Source organism: Gambusia affinis, linkage group LG05 (genome assembly GCF_019740435.1).
Source record: "Gambusia affinis linkage group LG05, SWU_Gaff_1.0, whole genome shotgun sequence".
NCBI classification, from domain to species: Eukaryota; Metazoa; Chordata; class Actinopteri; order Cyprinodontiformes; family Poeciliidae; genus Gambusia; species Gambusia affinis.
In genome coordinates this window covers 25,355,373-25,374,781 of record NC_057872.1, presented here as the reverse complement: position 1 = coordinate 25,374,781, position 19,409 = coordinate 25,355,373, and the positions used below count along the sequence as shown (strand labels likewise).

The 19,409-nt window shown below is 36.4% G+C and overlaps 1 protein-coding gene across 1 annotated transcript in view; it reads right to left on the bottom strand.

Moving 5' to 3' along the window:
- Positions 1–11,368: 11,368 nt before the first annotated feature.
- LOC122831672 (glutamate receptor ionotropic, kainate 3) overlaps positions 11,369–19,409 on the bottom strand; it is a 120,511-nt gene continuing 112,470 nt past the window's right edge. Inside the window, exon 16 of the mRNA XM_044118043.1 lies at positions 11,369–18,742. Coding sequence (XP_043973978.1) covers positions 18,380–18,742 — 363 coding nt within the window. The 3' untranslated portion in view covers positions 11,369–18,379. The remainder of the gene's footprint in view (positions 18,743–19,409) is intronic.

The following is a 19,409-nucleotide window of genomic DNA, read 5'->3' as shown; positions in this document are numbered from 1 at the left end:
GAAGTGTTTGTGACTTGTGGTTCTGGCACACTTCTAAATTTTACTAAAGTTTCTGGGACAATTCACAGCAACAGCAATACAGTCAATTTTTGTTTGATTTTTTCCCAGGAAGCCTCCATACTACAGAGAAATGTTTTTTTGTACTATACCATGAAACTTCTTAGGAAAAAATCTAAGATGTAGATTGTAACATATCCAACTCTTCTACTTTAACCAATCTCAGACCGTTACATTTTTATAACTAGAAGTACAATCCTGTAAAAGCCTTTGATTTTTCAAGAAATTCCTTAGTAACACGGGATGAACTTGGTTCTTTTCCAACTAGGCCATTCTTCAAGCTGCCTTTGCTGGAAAAGCTATTTTAATAGGGAGGAACTTTACTTGTTACCAGCAAGTAAAGTTACATCTTTTTTTTTTATCTGACTCTTGCCTTTCGAAAAGACAACAGAAAAAAATGTACTGCTTTTGCACTGGTTCAGGTGTCACACTGCAAATGTGGTGATTTGAGTGATTTGTGGTTGGAGAAAAGAGGTAGGAGTCAACCAATGAGTGATGATGAAAACCATTATATTGTTGTGTGGTGAAACCAGTGAAAGGCTTGACACTGACATGTTTCAGGGAAGAAAACTGAGGATCTAAAATCATTCGTCCAAATTTAGCAGCACCATGAAAAGCAGAAGGGCACTGTGGCCTTTCCAAGCAAACGGCAAGAGATCAGAGAGCAAATTTTGAACTATTTATTTTTGTCTCTGATAAAATATAGTGAAGGCTTAGACCCTTTCTCTATTCATCTCTGTTCTGATCTGTCTTGTCCAGCTAAGTCTGTTAATATTTATGGTGATCTGATTGCAAACTGTGAGCACAATAACAATCATTCTGGTTCATGGAGGGACTTCTTTCTTTACTCTTTTGTAGATGATGATATGTTTGCTACTATTTTATTTTGAAAGAATCATTCTTGAAGAATTCTGACAGGGAATAGAGAAACAGTCCCAGAGAGGATTACTTTCACATTCTCATTCACTTTTACTCCCTCTACTGTAAAATGAAAAGAAGAATCTGCTGCAATTCTGCCAATTAATGTTTTATTGTAAAGTAGTGCTGTATGTTACGCAGAATTCTTCTCATTATTTCAGAGCTGTTTGTTCAGTTATAGCAGAGTCACTGGTGTCTCAAGCTCAACAGATGAGATCTCTCTCCGAGCAGCTGTTGCAGGTTATTGATGACCTCATTAGAATGCTGCCTGCGGCATGGCGGGTTGACTTTGAAGGACTTCCCATATGCAATGGCATAAACCACCAACGAAGCCTCTGCCACTTGTTTTATGCCAAACAATTTTTCCAAACGATCTTTCAGCTGAACAAGTCAAAAGGCAAGGGACTGGAACTCACATGGAGCTCCTAAATTGAAATTTCCCATCAAACCTGCATACTTTTCACTGTAAATCATGCTTTATGGTTCAAAGAATAAATTGTTGTAGGTTCTTTGAATCTGTTTAAAATGGTTTATATGTTTCAGTAATGTGATTCAAATAGTTAGACATATATACATTTAGGACAAATAGTGATGTATTTGATATCTTCTTTTTGGTTAATGTTGATGATTATGGCTTACAGCTTGAGAAGAACTCCAAATTCAATTTATCAGGAAAAAGACAAGAAAAACATATATTTTTGACATAAAAATGGATCAAAAAGAAGACTGCAGACCTGACTTTTATACAGCAGACAGTTATCCAAACCTTAAAAAAAAGGGTCAAGCAACAAAATATCACGACGAAAGAAAATGGATAATCATAAGATGACTAGCCATCTTAACATGTATCCATAAATGTTAACAGGAAATCAAGAGGAAAAAAGAAGTGTGCATGGTGGTAAAAAACAGGAAATAAAGTTGTTTCATTCCTTGTATTAAGTCACTCCTGAACCAGAGCATAAGAAGCATCTTGCCTGTGCAGATGAGAAAGTATTTAGTTTTTCAATCAAGGTCCCAGTTAATCCAGTCTGAGTCTATAAATACAGTATATGTGTTTTATTTTTTGGACTGAATTGCTTAAAGTATTTAAAAATTTAATAATATTTTAAGATATTGGGATGCACTTATATTAGTTAGAATATTTGACATGCCAAGACATAACATTTTATGGGTATTTATGTATGCTCCTTAATTGAATATAACTATATTTGGCCTTACTCATAAAAACTAAGAATTAGGAGCCACAAAAACAGAACATAAAGTTATTTTCGGAGACTAACCATTGTGGCTTTGTTAAAACCATGAAAACCAGTGTAGCACAGCATCAGTCATCTGCCATAAAAACTGAATCCTTAACACACACTTTATTATGCACATCATGGCTTCATTGTAAGGTTTACTACTGCATATTTAGAGTGTGGCATAAGGGAATGTCAATAAACTGTCATTTCACTGGCATTTAAAGACAGCTGGGATTGATCAATGTCTTTGCATTCGTAGCTTTATGCCACTCTTTCAAAGTAGATTTAACTTTGCAGAAAGTTTCTATTAAATGATAGGATTTGCAGTCAAAAAAGGTTTGCTAACACAGCAAAGCAGTAACTTGGTCTTAGAAATGGGAAGCAGCTGTTCGCTCATTTCACAACCACATTTTGGGCTCAACAAAGCACCCAGCTTTCACTTGCAATTCTGCTTGATGTGCCAAGAGCGTGAGAGCCAAGTGTTTCCAACTGCCACTTCCTTGTTTAATATTAATGAGCCATTTACAGACACAAATGCACGCTGGTGTGTCACAAAGTGTCAACTAGTCTTAAACAACCTGGCAAGACTAGACTGTACGTGATGATAATTAATATTATTTTAGATATTACTACTATTATTGTTATCATTAGTTATTGTGTGTTATCTAGACCAAACTAATGGAGACAGAGTGGTGCCATGGCAGCTTTCCTTCTTCATGCTGCTCAAATTGGCCTTCACAGACCATAAACTTTCCTCCAGGCAGCCAGATACCTTCCACCACCTTCCCCCTGGACAGGCCACATAACTTATTCTCATGGAGGAGGCAATTGAGAGAGAATAGAGGCTTTCTGACTTTCATCGCCAAGGATTTTCATGTTCTATTAAAGAGTCAAAGGGAGATTTTGCAAAAGCCATATTTAAAGTTTGATTCGAGAATAATTACTTTCTCTAAGTAATTGTAGGCCAAAATTGGTCTCCCCCTCCTATAGTAAAAGACTTTAAACTTATCATTACAATCAAGCCATTACATTAAATCTGTCAGACCAGGGTAGCTGCTGCTCTGGCCAATTATTAAAATATATCCTTTCAGGACTAAGCAAGCAAGGGTATGCCCCATCTTAGTCTAGGCAAAATATTAATGGCAAATAAGGCTGCTGCAGTCTTGCCATTTGTAAACTGTAGCACTTTTGTAGTTGAGTTGAATCTCGATGGGCTTGAATCGGCTGTTTCCCAAGTTGATGGAGGAAAACGCAGGGATGAAGCTTGATAAAGAATAGTAAATCAGGTGCTGGTGAACTTCCTCACCCTCTGGAACCGAGCATAGTCTGGTTCTAGGCCAACATCAATCAGCCTTGCTGTCGGCAACAACAGAATAAAACACATCAAACACAGTCAGTATAATCTCAGGCAGAAGTGAACACAGAGGGTTAATTTTTGATGATGAGAGAGAGATACTCTATCTTAAAAATCGTATAAATAGATAAGTAACTGAAACTAACATAGACTGAAAAGATAACTTTTCGATTTATTGTACTGCACAGATAGAACTAAAGGAAGTACTAAAAAGAAGTCTTCACCATTCCAGATCCTAATTTAAGTTCACTTATGGTACTCTGAATGGGTTGAAATAGGTTGAGCTATGGTTACCAAGACTAGATTGATATTTATGAATTAATGAAGTTGATGACCTAAACAACTAAATATATTTAGGCTTTATCTTGAATAAGAATATGTGAGAATAAATCCCTCTGTGGTATACATGTTTTCCAATCTCAAAGAAACACAAGTGGTGGTTTGAAAAATGCTACTTGCTTTCTGCAGGCACTGGGGCACAAGCTTTAGCATGCTTTTAGAAACTTTTCATCACTGGGAATGATGCAAAGAGGTCTGTTTCATCAGGAGCAGACGATGTTTTTCTGTGTGGACTTAATAAGATACTAGAGGCTTTCAAAGGAATCCAGGCCTTTGAAGACTAGAAAATATCCTTCATTTTTGAAAGTAACTTCAGTGAACCACTCATGCAGGTAATGTTTCATCTCAACGGTAGTAAGTTTCTTGGTTGCATTGTTTGGTCTGATAAGCCTTCTTCTAATACAAAACATATACCTAAATATGACATGTGTGGCATAATTTTTAAAAAATTTGCATCAAGAAAAAGACTGTGACTTTGTCATTTTATGTAGTCCCGTGAATAAATTAGGAATCTACCCATAGCACCTCATGAGCAAATTATTTTTCTCCTCCAGGAAAGGGTTTGAAGCTGAGAAGATGAGGAAATTAAAGAGGTCTCAAACAATTTCAAATTAACAAACACTTGATTGGACAATTCTATCTGTCCGATCAAGTGTACCCTTACATCTGACCACAAAATACTTAAAAAACCCAATAAAGAAAACATTTCTTAAAGGAATCTACAACAGGCTTTTGTTATTTTCTTTGAATTCTCATTGATATCGCACAAGCTTAGGTGACGTGGGAGGTGTTCAAAAGAATGCCCTGTGAATGCCCATGGAACATCAACAAAGACCTGGATTTGTGCAATGACTTGAAATTGTGTTGTACATGGAAGAAACCCTTCACACATCTCAAATCTAAATGTGAGGAGTAGTGCAAAATTCCCTTTGACCAACTTCAGAGACTACAGAAATTTTCCAGAGGTTATTACAAAGGATTAACTCTAGTTATTATGGGGCTTCAATGTCCTAATGTTCCATCAGCTAAAATACAATTTTGTTTAAAATTTAATTTAGATTTATTTTTCAGCATAATTAATTTGTTTTTATTTTCAAAACCTATGTAAAACATATTAGGCATCAATATGAGCCTTTCTTAGTAAAAATGTCTGTATTAAAATATACATAATAAAACAAACTGGTGACCTGTCCAGGGTGTACTCTGCCTCTTGCCCGTTAATGTCTGGAGACAGGCAACAGCACCCTTTGCGACACCTCAAGATAATTGTAAGATACTGGATGGATAATAAAACAAGTGAGTTTCTCTTGTCTAGGAGACATTCATGACTAGTATTTGCTTTCATAATGCAGATCAACCACCAACATGAGTATTTCACACTCTAGGGCAACTGGGCAGATGGGTATGGTAGTCCCACCAATCCCAAGGATGCTTTAGGACTTAGTCCAGATATTACTCAATTTTAAATTTGAATCTCTTATTTTAACCTTCATGAAAAAAGTTCAGTCAGATCTAGCTTTTAATATCAAAAAACTCTCTAATATGGTTTTTACCTAAGCAGTCGGACATAATACTGCACATTCAGCAATGTCTCTGGTCATGTGTTGTAAACACTGAATAGATGATTCGGCTAAGGAAGTGTGTAACCCTTCCAACTTCAACACACAATATTTAAGCAGACCAAGTGATCTTGATTCATTGTTCATTAACTGCCCTACAGTAAAGGTGGCAATGGGATATCCTTCCACTTTTTTGCCATTGATTTGGCCTTCTGTAACTGTTTGATGAAATTATGTGCTATAAGGCATCCAATAATTCCAGTCTGGGAGGTAATGATGTTTTTACAGTGTTGCAAGAGTAGTGATGAAAAATAACACTTCAGCAGTTTCAAACCTGCAGCTGTGACGTTAGCAGTAGAAAGCAACAATGTAATGTAGAAGCATGTTTATGGTGCTACCTTCAAGCACTCCACAGTTCCTGCATCCTCAGTCAGTCAGTTCAGCCAGCTGCTGGACTCTTCTCCACTCTTCAATATTAAAAGTAATCACAATATCTCTCTCTCTCTCTCTCTCTCTATATATATATATATATATATATATATATATATATATATATATATATATATATATATATATATATATATAATTTTATTTTATTTTTTGGAAAATGAGGAAAAAAGATAATAATTTAAAGTCAAATTTTATTTAAGTCTGTATTTAACTGGGTTAATGTGGTTAGTAGTATAGCTGCTTAAATTTCTCCCGTGGCATAGTATTAGCAATTCTTTGCTGCTCTAGTTTAGTTGTAAACAGCTTCATTATGCATTATTATGTCTCATTGTTTCTTCTACTGTATTTTATGTATGTTGTCTCAGATGGTGGAAATTTTTTTTTTACAATATTGATCTTGTGTATTTACCGCTTTATTTTCATTTTTACGCATTTCATATTTGTATACGTACTGTAGGCAACAGAGTGATTCATTTACATTTGACTCTCCTCCAAGCAAAATGAGTGATTTATGTAAACATAGAGCTTTGCTGGCCACTCTGTACAAAGTGAAGTTGAACTTCGAAAGCATGCCTTCTTGACAAACACTAAATGTTCAAGAGTGTTATTTTATGTGCACTGGGGAAAATTGCCTTTCATCACGATTTATATTTATATTCATGAAAAGCCTCTATTCCAGTCGTTATCAGGGTCAAAGATAGCAAAGGGAAAGAGCAAGTCACTAAGGCATTTCATTGGCAATGTCTCTATCAGCTATTTCACCTAAACTCAAATGGATAATTCAACATGATGGTGCAGAGATAAAGCTCTGATACCAGCGCAGTGGTTTCAATAAGAGATGGAGGCTGGTGAAAAACAACAGTTGTCTCTTAACGCTGCGGTATAATGTCTCTGAAAAATGTCATTAATGCTATGCAATAATCATTTAGAAACTAAAATTACACATATGTTTTCCCATCTCCATAGGATACCATGGTGTACTGGAAATATGCAAGCATCAAATATCAAGAAGCTTTATTATTAGAATATAAAATACAATCAATGTAGATTGCCTAGGTCCTTTAAAAATATGTACAACTCTTTAACCTTTTCACCTTTGGTCTGATTATAACCACAAGTATATTTTATGTTATAGGAAAACACCAAGTAGAGCATGATAATGAGAAATAAAAGAGAATTGAGGAGCATGCATATGTGTTCATGTCCTTAAATAAAATCCAAAGCTACCACCTGCCTTTAGAAATCATCTAATTTGTAAATAGATTCCACCTGTGTGTAATTTCACTCCATTATAAGTACAGCTGTTCAGTGAAGGCATCAATTTTTGAGAGAACAGTAATGAACAAACAACATCATGTGAACCAATTACCACAGTATCATCAGGGATAAAGTGGAAAAATGTAAAGCAAGAATAGATTTTAAAACAGTATGATAACAATACAGAAAAATCATAATTTATGAAATGTTTGCCATTTGTAACCTCCTTCTAAGCTTTGTTTCTTTGCTGAAATGAAATGTTTTTATTTCTTCAAACCAATTTCCATTCAGAAACATTATCTACTTTCTGGGGGAGATGTTATTTTTCTAAGATGATGACATAGGCTATAGCAAGGTTCATCGCACACCAGCCCTCTTTTCAAGCCAATTTCAAAATGCAGCTTCTGCTGAGATACGTCTCTCACCCAGTGGGTCCACTGAGATGGGCACAGCAAAGGTCAGACAGTCATTCACCCCCAAATCGGTCAATGATGGCAGCCATCATCGTCTAACACGTCGTCCCAGAGTGAGGAGCTGAATATCACCCAGCAACGTCTCTGTCAAGGTCATCAAAAAGAAAACTTGACTGGACATGTGCCATCAAAGAGAGCTAACTGGCAAGAGCTCAAATGAGCAACAAGCTGAGGCAGTTCCCATAATGGCAAAAAAGCCTGGGGAGAGCTTCTGCTGCAACGCCTCCGTGCAGCAGTTTTGTCAATTATAGTCACGCTCTTTAACTAAAATAAAATATTTTGCAGCACAACAGACATAAGGCTGTGATGGACTGGCAACCTGTTCAGGGCAAACCCTGCCTCTTGCATGGAAATAGGCACCAGTTTCCCATGACCCAGAAAGGATATGTGGGAATACATAATGGATGGATGGATAGATGGATGGACAAACATAAGGAACCAAATTCTATAATTAAATGCTGTTTTACTTCTGAAGCAGAAGTAAAACAGCTGGTTGTGATGCCACTGTCAGCCAAAACACTATCAAGACGGTGATTTAAAGTCATACCTCCCGGACTTGAAAAAGGCTAGATTTTACAGTTTATAGAACCACTGCTTTTACCCTATGGATTATTGTTTGTCATTATGTTTTAAGTCTAAAATCATAGCAGCTGTCTGCCAGGAAATTTAGTAAATGGTTCTTCCAATAGCTGACAAGCTTGATGAAGATGCTGATTTCCCAGTTTAATTACCATGGCAACTCCGTGATTTATTGGCCAGTTCATCACAAAAATGTCCATAAACATTGACAAGTCATTAGAGCACTTAACATTCCTTTAACTTGCATTATGTTAAATAAGCCTGAACAGATATTTTCCATCAGTGATAGTAATATTGTTTTGCTCACGAGTAGTAATCAGGCTCTCATCTTGTTATGTTCTTTGCTCCTCAGAGCTCTGACTCTTACCTTCTCTGTCTCTCCTGACAGACACCGGATCCTAGCTTTACTGTCCAAATCCTACCGTGGTCCACTGGGATATTTATAGTGTCTGTTTCAAGAAAATGTACCTGGATGCCTTTCCTTTCTTCTCCACTGCACCTCAAGCAACCCTCCTGGTAACAGCTTTGTGGATTCCTGTTGGTGCCGTTGCTTCCCTCACCTGCATGTGCATCCAACATTTCACTGATCCTAATTACCAAACTGGGAGATGAAAAGAGCAAACATTTTAACACCACCATACACAAGTCTCCAGCCAAATTCAATTTGTTGGATTGACTTACCTTCTCCTGGTTCTCTGATGTTCTCGTGCTCTCCTCAGCCTCAATCAGACACTTCTTTCCTTCAGATTCAATCTTTATCTGGTCATTTCTACTACTACAAATCCCCTTCCTCCCCTTTTAGTGCCATCCTGAAACATGGTCCCAAAATCAGCACAACTTCTGTGCCTGTAACTGTTTCCTGCTCCAGAGTTTCAGACATAATGTTTGACCATTCATCTTTGTAAAATAGCTTAAGTATAATCATAGTAAATAGATACTTTGGATGGGGGTCACACTATTACTGTTCTAACAAATGGATATGACTGACTATATGTTTATAGTCTCCCTTTCCTAGTGGAAGGTGAACTTTTACAGCCTGACATATTTTCTTCTGGGATTTGTTTAACTTCAATCCAAAGTCTACTTTTATTCCATTTGAAAAATTTTATAACACATTTATACAATAGGATTTGTGGAAAAAAAATATTATACGATTTATTATAGATCCTACATGTAAACTAAGAATTTTAAATAAGGCACCACATATTCACAATAATACTGTGAAAAATTTACATATCCCCCAAGTGTAATTTTCTGCCTTTTTATTCACATCATAAAAACAATTTCAAACACCAAGATAGCCTTTTAACATAGAAGGAAAAACTTTCTTTTCTTCAATGACAGATGAGCTCCTTTCATGAAACCGGGAGATGTCCATTAATGGCTTTTTGTTGTAAAAAAATAAAACAAATAAAAATCTAGTGAATCTATAGTTTTTGGAATATAGTCCACTGCATTTACTTAACACTTCTGCAGCTTAGATTAAACATGTATCTATTAAACATGGCAAAAACTTATCTTATTGTGTCAACTATTAAGTTGCTACATGTTTGTGAAACCCGTTTTTATCATAAATATCAACTCATTGTCCTTCAACTTCTGCTGTCACATCTTTCAGGCTCTCTTTCTATTCCCACCACATAATTTCTTGTTTTGTCCCAGTGCTCCTGATTCTGCCAGCCCTGTGTCCTTTTCCATCTCTCTCTTCATTTGGCTAGCTCCCATCTTTCCCCAGTCTGCCTTTTTCTCTTTTACATACTCCTGATGCGCTCCTGCTGGCCCCGGTCTGTCCAAGGGGATTAATTGATAGTGAGAGATAATAAATCTCCCCATTAGGCGCAAGGCCCCCTTCCCATCGCTCATTATCCGCCCGCTGCTCCTCAATGCCGTGGCCTGGGGTTCCCTGGCTTTTTTAACATGCACATCTGCCACTGCAACGTCAGCAAGGTTAATCTCTCCCTATCGCACTTGATTGGATCCCTTACGTTGAGACTCTGGCTCATCCATGAATGAACATAGAATAAGTGTGTCTTTAGTCTTTGTCCCTTAGATTTATAATTGTCTTTCTTCTGGTTTCAGAAATAAACCGAAAGCTCAAAATAAATTATTAGGTTTAACTTCAATGTGATTATTTTCTATGGATGAAAATAAACTCATATATTCTTAATGGTAATGTACTGATAAACAGACATTTGAACATCTTGAATATTTGTTTTTACATGGGAGCAGCACGGAGTCTGGTTTTTCTTCTGTCTTCCACATTTCTAAAAAGACATTTTATGAGTATTTATTTTGCAGATACTGCTCTTTGCATTTGTTGTTGCAGAATAATTAATAACATGTTCTTTTATGTCAAAAATGAATGCTGCCATTAGCCATCTAGACAAACAAAATGTATCAATTAGTCCAAAACACATGCATCATGTCATAGTGACAAAATTGTCTCCAAGAAGAGTCAAAGCAGTAAAATGACCAAACGTCTAACCAAAGTAATAAAACAGTTTTGAAGCTTCAAGATCTTAAGACAGAAAAATAAGGTTTGATTCTTCATTTAGGATTTTCATCCATCATCATATTGTTCTATTTTACTGTGGTCCTATTTTCAGTTTGGTTCGGTTTATGTATAAAACACCAATTTACAGCATCTATCATCCACAGGCAATTTACATGACATTATTTTTCTTTGTCTTTCTGTTTTCCCCAGAAGCAGCTCTGTTTTGAGGGTATTTTTTTGTGTGGGGTTGTTGCAGTAGAGTGCGGGCTGTATGAAAAGCACAGAAGGAGCTCGTTCATTTCTTCTCCTGATATTTGTTGATCTATGCCCATCTACTTTAGTGTGCGCAGCTTGAAAAACAAAGCATGAGCTACCTAATGGTCTTCTGCTGAAATCCTAATGTTTTTTATACATTCGAATGACATTTACAATAAAAAAGAGACTGTATTTGCTACTGCACTTTCCTCTTTGTCTGTGTTATATGATGTGCTCTCACATTGTAGGTGAAACTGCTGTAACTGTTTCTGCAATTGTAAACCCAGACTCCACTTCACATACAGTACCACCAAAATATTATCCAAATAATGTGTTTTTATTACCCCTGTTACTTAGTTTTTTCAGTGCATAACAACAATCAGTAGAACAAGTAGGTTGTATTTTTTTTATTTAAAACTTCATTTAACCCATACAGCAAACTGTACAATTAAATTATTCACAGTGTGTTAAAAAGAATAGTTCAGTAAGTTTTCTATAGTAGTTTGCTGATACCCTCCAGTGTATTATTGAGATGCTCTTTTTACACATACAGTTACAATGAAAACAAATACACCTGTCCCACTTTTTCAATAATTTTTTCATATTTTCTTAGCAAAATCTTACAAAAACTATATTCATAGAAAGTCTGTATGTTCACAAAGAAAACCCTGGTTGGCACCAACATATTTCTCATATATTTGGGAGGGTATTTTGCCAGATGATAGAAGCGTTAGGGCTTAAAAAGGTAAAAATGAAAAAAGGATGAAAATAAAAACATTTATCACATACAGGTAATAGAACAGGTTTATGTAGATTACATTTTCTGTAACTTTTCTCTCACATTTCTTACAGTTTTGTGTAAAATGACATTATTCACATTATTTATTTTTAAAAAAGATGTTCATATTCAGTAACTAAATGGACTGAACCAGCCATGTTAGAATTAACAGAATTTCATTCCGGTATTGTTGTTGCCACACATTAAAGACATGTTGTACAATGAGTCTCAAAAGTCTTTTAATCACCTCCAAGAAAAGTTCCAGTACACATCAGTGTGACGTTACAATAGTATAACTGTAGATCAGCAGCAATTATACCTTAGACCAGGTTGTAAAGGGGAATTTGTGAAAAATAAAGGTCCACTGACACAAAAAACGCCTACTCTGAGGGAATATCCCTTGAACTCTTAGGGAAGCTCAATCTCTCCACTTTATTTTTACCATATAGAAATATATTAGCCATCATAAAAGACAATTTACATACATTTTCTCATCTAGAAAAGAATCCAATATATCATTTTCAAACGTATTTCTATGAAATAAACAGGGTTTGGGGGAAGTGGATTCGGCTTAAAGTGGGGAGGAAGGGTAAAGTGGCCTGATGAAATAAATAGCATCTAGAACATATTTGTGAACAGAATGAATATATAACTGTATAAATTTAGTAAAATACATCTTCTCCTGCCAATCTTATCTACATACTCTACTTAGCAGAAGAGAATCGATAAACAATTATACAGCGAGTCTCTACCAAACCAATGCTAAATTTTACAGATTAAAGTTTCCTTGAATCATAGATAGATATTTTCTCTCATTTGTCACTGTGTATAGACAATGTAAACCTCACAGAGGTTCAATGTTCTCTCTGCTTCAGCATAATGGCAACTTACAGACTCCTCTGATCCGTATTCTGGGGGATTTTGCTGGAGATAAAAACATTTATAGGCATTACAGTCAAAACAAACACAAGAATAATTGACTATTCTTTCTCAAATTACCATACAGTCTTTCAGTACAAGTCCAGACCAGGTAAGTAAGCCGACCAATCATCTATTCTGAGATCCCCTTCAAAAGTGGTTCATTTTTCTTTTAAACCCAAGCCTTTTTTATGCTTTTTTTTAATTTTTCAAAAATAAAATAATTCTAACTTATTTTCAAAATTCTTTTAAATTACACCTGACATGGAAAGACTTTGAATATGTGTTTGAAAAATGTGGCATCCAGGCACTCTGTGGTCACAATCAACCAAAGAGTAGTTGAGAATTTAATGAATATAGCCTGATTAAATGCACTTAACTTTCAGTAAAAACCAGTTATTTACGCCCTTAAAATATCCACCTTATACCCAGAGCTGTTGCTGTAGAATTGATAATTGGTGCTATTTCCAAGAAGGTAACAGAAGTTGGAGTAACCAAATGTATTTTGCTAGCTAGACATAATTTTTCTGATGTAATTGGTTTGCAATAAGCATCTACACTTCTTGAATGTTTAATTGGTTCAAAGCAATTCAGAATCAATCCAACATAGGATAAAGCAGTGGCACTAGCAACTACAAAATGGTTGCAAAGTCATCCAAAGGGAAACTGTCAAAGTCAACACAAGTCTTGCTTAAGGAGACATCATGCTATGAAACACTGTGGGAGGAGTGTTTCTGCTGGAGGAGATTGGTCAGTGAGTCTATCAAGGATTTTAATACGAATTTTGAAGTTGCCCACAAAAATGATTCATATAAAACAGAACTCATCTTTCTAAAAAAAAATAACATAGTACTTGGTGAAGACTGGAGTAACGACAAAAATGAAGCCAATAAAAGTCTTGTTCTGTTTGGAACAGTTTGGAAAGGGGAGCACTGAAGTTGTGGCTCTTGTCTATACACTGAACCTTGTAGAATATTATACCCACTGATATAAAAGTCAGTAAACTGAAAGTAAATTGTATCTGTTCCAAAAGCACAATTTTATGAAGAAAAATGCTATTCAAGAACAGAGAGAACCTATCACAGATTAATTTATATAACTTAATTTATGTGGAGACTTGTCAATTCATAAAAAAACATGGGAGGACAACAGCATTAAAGGACAATGGTTCAACAAAATGTAAAGGCTTACATGAAAAAGCTGCAATGACTGGACTAGGTATGGATAATTTACTAGGAACAAGGAATACTGAATCTTAATAATCAAGTTACAGTAATGTCATCCCATTAATCCATAATATGATAGCTAGATCTAAAATAAATCTAATATTGTGTAAAAGTGCAATATTTCTTGCCAGTCATCTCAGAAAAATAGTTATTTTATAGATTAACCCTCTGGGATCCCGGTACATAAGGTCGTTTTTGACCAATTTTGATTTTACCCTAAAAGAGACCAAAATATCATTTATAATATTGCCTCATGTGGTATCATTTTTTTTCAGGACAAGCTGAACTTTATGAATTTACATTTAGTTTTTACTTTTGGACATACTGTGGCTGCATTTTGGACCTTGAGTTACAGAAAAACTAAATCCGATTTGAAAAAAAAAAAAATAATTCACTGTGAAAATGTCGAATATTCACAAAAAATGTTTTTTATGATTTAGAATTACAATATATACTGTAAATTTCTTAAACTGATGTAAAAATATTGCAAACAACACAGTTTTACAACATTATTAGCATGAAAATGAAGGCAATTCTTCATTCGTTTGTAGGCAATTTTTTGAAAAAACATCATAAGTCAAAACAAGATGACAAAAAATGTATAATTGTTTGGGGGAACAAGGTAAAAAAGGTCTTTTGGAATATAGGAAAAACCTTGGCTCCCGGAGATAGCCGTGGGTGTAAGCTGTTTACTACTAGCTGCTGGGGGAGCGGCTCTGCATCACCCCGTAGTGATCGACTCCTCGCAGCTGCGCAGTGCCGCCATTCCCCTGCTTGGATCTCTGAGTATCTGCCTCTCAGACTGCCAGAATCTCATCATACTCTCAGTCTCTGATACTCTGTCAGTTGCTAATAAGAACGATCGATCTGCCATCATCATCATGTCAATCCTCACTGCGCTCAGATTGCGGCTTCGGGTTTCCCCTCTTCGTCTTCCGGCACAAAACAGAACGCTGCTGCAGCGCGTTCATTCTTCACATAATCCTTTGTATACAGAACAGAAACCACTAAGCTAAAAAGAAATTAGTTAGGGATGCCACCGATCGCCCCGATATCTTTGCATCAATTTTGCGATCTCACTGCCTACGCCGCTACTCCGTTTCCGCTTCTCTTCACCGTAACTTGAGCAACTTTACTTCGTTTCTTAGCAACAAGATACAGCCCATAATTATTTGTTGAAGATGTGCGATTTCCAATAACAAAGGAATCTAATGTTGCGTTTCGTTTTTTGCGTTTGAAGCTCATTTCCTGTCACGTTCCTAGAAAAGCCCGTTTTTAACATTTCTGACATTCCGAAAAATATGGTTTACTTATTTTAGCATAACTCCGTTTTTACTTGGCCTATTAACACAATTTAAAAACTGGTGTGTAGCTTAAAATGTATAGGCTACTTTAAGCACAAGTTGAAAGTGAGAATGGGGGAGGTGGAGTCTTGCTGCTGCGTCGACGCAAAGCAGACATGTAAAAAATACTGTATACGTGTCCATGGACTCCAGAGGGTTAAGACTATTTAAAAGAACAGGGAACCTGTGCAAGTTCTTTGAGTTAATTAGCTTATTAACATGGGACACCAGGAATTTAATAATGGTATTTTTCACAATATAAAAGTTTCTGAGGCAGTGGATTTTGAGTTGCTTTTTTAAAATTATCTATAAACCATAGTCATCAAAATTACAAGAAACAAAGGCTTGGAATATAGCATTACTTATGTGATGATTCTATATGACATGAGTTTCACTTTCTGAGAAGACTGGCAAGAAGTACTCAAATTTGTCAATGTACCTTACCATTTAATGTGCAGACAGTTCTGGAATAACAAGCATTTTTATTGGTCTATTTAATGGAACACCACTCCTCCCCAACCTGTTTCTGGACACCGCCAAAAGATGACTCCAGTAATTTTTCATTTCTTACAATAAAGCTGTAAATGTTGTTGACTGGGTAAAACAAGCTATTTCAAGAAAATTGAAGGAGTGCCAATGATCCCTCCTGTTAGGATAACTAGCTTCTAGCAGGGTGTTCAGTAGTCAACTACCAACAACAGCAAATAGCCCAGGTAGACCACTAGCTAATGTCAGTGTGATATTTGTTTTCTGCTAAAAGAGTAGAATATAGAAAACAGGTATTGTATACACACAATAAAGCATGGCATTAGTGCCATAAATAGTGGGTTGGTCTTGCTTTTGCCAACAAAACATCCATGACTAGCCGAATAATGGACTCCACTAGACCCCTGAAGGTCTGCTGTGGTATCTGGCTCCAAGATGTTCACAACAGGTCATTTAAGTCCTGTAACTTTTGGATGGGCCCTCCATAGATCAGACTTGTTTGTCTTACACATGCCACAGATGCTCAATTTGACTGACATCTGGGAAATTTGGAGGGCAATTTGACAAATCAAAGTATTGGAGAGCCATTTTTTGTTTTGTGGCATGGAACATTATTTCCAATGAGCCTACAATCATCAAAGAAATGATTTTATATGAAAGTGTGTACATGGTCTGCAAGAATGCTTGAGTAACTGGTACATGTCAAAGCAACAACCTCATAGATCCCAGAACTCAAAGTTTACCATCAGGACATTGCCCAAGGCATCACATAGCCTGTGCTGGCTTGTCTTTTTCCTGCAGTGCCTTGTATTCCCCAGATAGGCAAGGCACAGGCCCATCCATTTAAAAGAAATATAAATAAATAAAGACAAACACCCTTCATGGGAACCACTCCACTATCTTCCACTGTCCTATTTCCATATCTGAGGTAGTGGACAGGGGTCAGCAAATGGATGGACACCCAAACTTATCTGCAGCTATGCAGTTTCTTACTCTACAATCCCTGATGCACTGGACATTCTTGACACCTTTCTTTCATAGGTAGTATTACATTTTGAGCCACAACACATCTGTTGGACCAAGCAGGCTACCTTTTTCTGTTCATGTGCATCAATAGGCCTTGACTGATTGTGGTCCCAGTTCATCACTTTTCTTCCTTGGACAATTTAAATTGAAACTGTCCGCTGCAGACCACAACCAAGAGGTCCAGTTTTGTAGATGCTCTGATCCAGTTGTCAAGCCAACACAAATAGGCCCTTCTTATATTCTTACTAAAATTCATACACTTCCGTATTTTCCTGCTTTTCTGCAGCAACTATATATATTAAATATTCACTTCTTTTCAAATTGATCTCATCTGCTACTGAGTATCAAGTTGAAATTCTAATCGGTTTTCTAGTCTTTGCCTGTCAGTATTTATCTTCTTATGCCTTGGTGGTGTAAATTAAAACACTTAAACATTTATGCTCAATTTCACAGGTGATGATCCTAATTTTTGCTTTAGTCTACATATCAAAATGAAAAAAGTAGTCAAGAAATGCTATAGATCTTATTCTGTTAAAACTGGAGTGTTATTTTAGTACAAATGAAATTATTTGTACTAAAATAATTTAGTACAATTATTTTAGTACAATTATGTTGTTGTTCTGTTTTTTTTACTAAAATGTTCAGATTTTGTTATCCATTTCAGTTTTAGATTTTTGTATGAATGATTTGATTCCATAGTGTTCTTTATTCCAGGTTATCATATAATTGGAATCACATAGTGAGCCACGTCCAGCCATAACCAGACACAGATAGTTAGATCTGAATGCCTCTTACAGCAAATAAACTGGAGAATGAGTCCTTTAAAGTCCCACTTCAGCCCCTCTAATTCACTGTTAAATGAACACCTGGTTATTAAAGAGCTCTGGCTCTTGATGTTCTGAGTATAAATCTGCTGAATGGTCAGGTCTTTGGCAATCAACATGTTATCTAGTAATAATCTAATTATGTACAAAGTAATTTGAAAGAAAAATGAACCTTGAAAAAAAGTCAAAAATCATGTCAAATATCCCAAGTTAGAATCTTATGTTTTTAATATACAGCTGATGTGTCCACAATCCACTTTGCATGAGCAATTGCGGTTGTTTTTGTATAATAGTATTTTTAGGTACACATCACAGCTACATCAGATGTAAATTTACTGTTTCACATCTTGCTGTAGGTTCTACCAGTCACAGTGTTGCCAACACTAAATGACACAGACGCCCAGCTGAACCTGTACATATTTGAGGTAACTCTTTCTGCTGCCAAAGGTCATTCAGTTTTGTGAAAATCAACAGGCTCAACAAAAGAACTTCATATATAACCATGATTTATAACAAAACTCCTTATCCTTCTGGAACTGTATCAAAGTCATTTATTGCCATTTTCAAAAAGCCTTTTTTCATTTGCCAGGCCATGTTTTCACATAAAATTTTTAATCTTTTAAGTGACTCAGGGTCCACTGAATATTGTGTTTTCTCTTGTGGTACATATGTAAACATCAGACTTGAACTGATTCATATTTGGGTGTACCGTTTCCTTTGTCAGGTTGTTTTTTCTGCCTCTTGCACAACCTTTACAACCACAACCACATATTTTTTGTAGTGTTGATTACAGTGGTGTCTGTCATACCTGTGTGGCTGATGCTGCCAATTTGAGTTGCCCATGTTTTGTAAGTGTTCCCATGTCACTGTTGTTAATGATGTATCTGGTGATCCCGTCTATGCCATTGTCCCTGGGCTCCAGCACTGCCCCTGAAATGCTGCTCACGAGGTTCTTGCCCTGCGGGGAACACATTGTCAGGGGAACACAGGAGTCATCCCAGTGCTGCAGCTCATGTCCTTTCCTGGGAGTCGTCGGTCGTTGTAGGCGTGCATGTTGATCACTGCATCCGTCTTCATCATGACCGGGGGCTGAGGCTTGTGTTTCACCCGTCTCTCGCAGGTGAACGACAGTCTGATCTCGTCCACCATGGCGCTGCACAAAGACCTCTGGGCAAAAAGGGAGGATTCGGGGAGGGACACGCGGAGCAGAGGGGAAAGGGACGGGGGGTAAATGCCTTAGCTTTAAATTGTTCTGACAGCAGAGGGTGTCTACAGTCTAAAGAGAAAATGGATGTGGAGTACTCAAGTTGCCTTAATAGCTTTGTGTGCATATGCGCCTGGCTGTCATTAATGTTACACTGCAACCTCACCGCCACATGTGGTATGCACATAGCTCATTAATATTGCTGTGTCAGTGGCACTGAACACATAATACATGAAAATCCAAAAATCCAAAAATGCTCACAGCATGACTCAAAATTATTGATTTACACCATTAAAGGGTTGATGCTATTCTGCTATCTCCAATGACTAATAATGGATTAATTCCCTGTTCCAATTTGTAGTAATGCCAGTTAAATGAGTAAATGTTGTGGTGCTACAGCCAAATACGCCAAGGGATTAGTCAAAGAAAGGTATGCAAATCCCATTATGAAATTTTTGAATCAAAAGCTATGAATAGAGCATAGCTTCAAGGTATGCAGAAAAAGAACTATAACAAAATAGCTATGGTTCCTAGCTTCTGTAAAATACAGGCAAATCTTTACAAATAATAGCATTTTAAAGTTAATTCATTTTTGCAATTTGTCAGAAATTCATACACAGTGGATCTC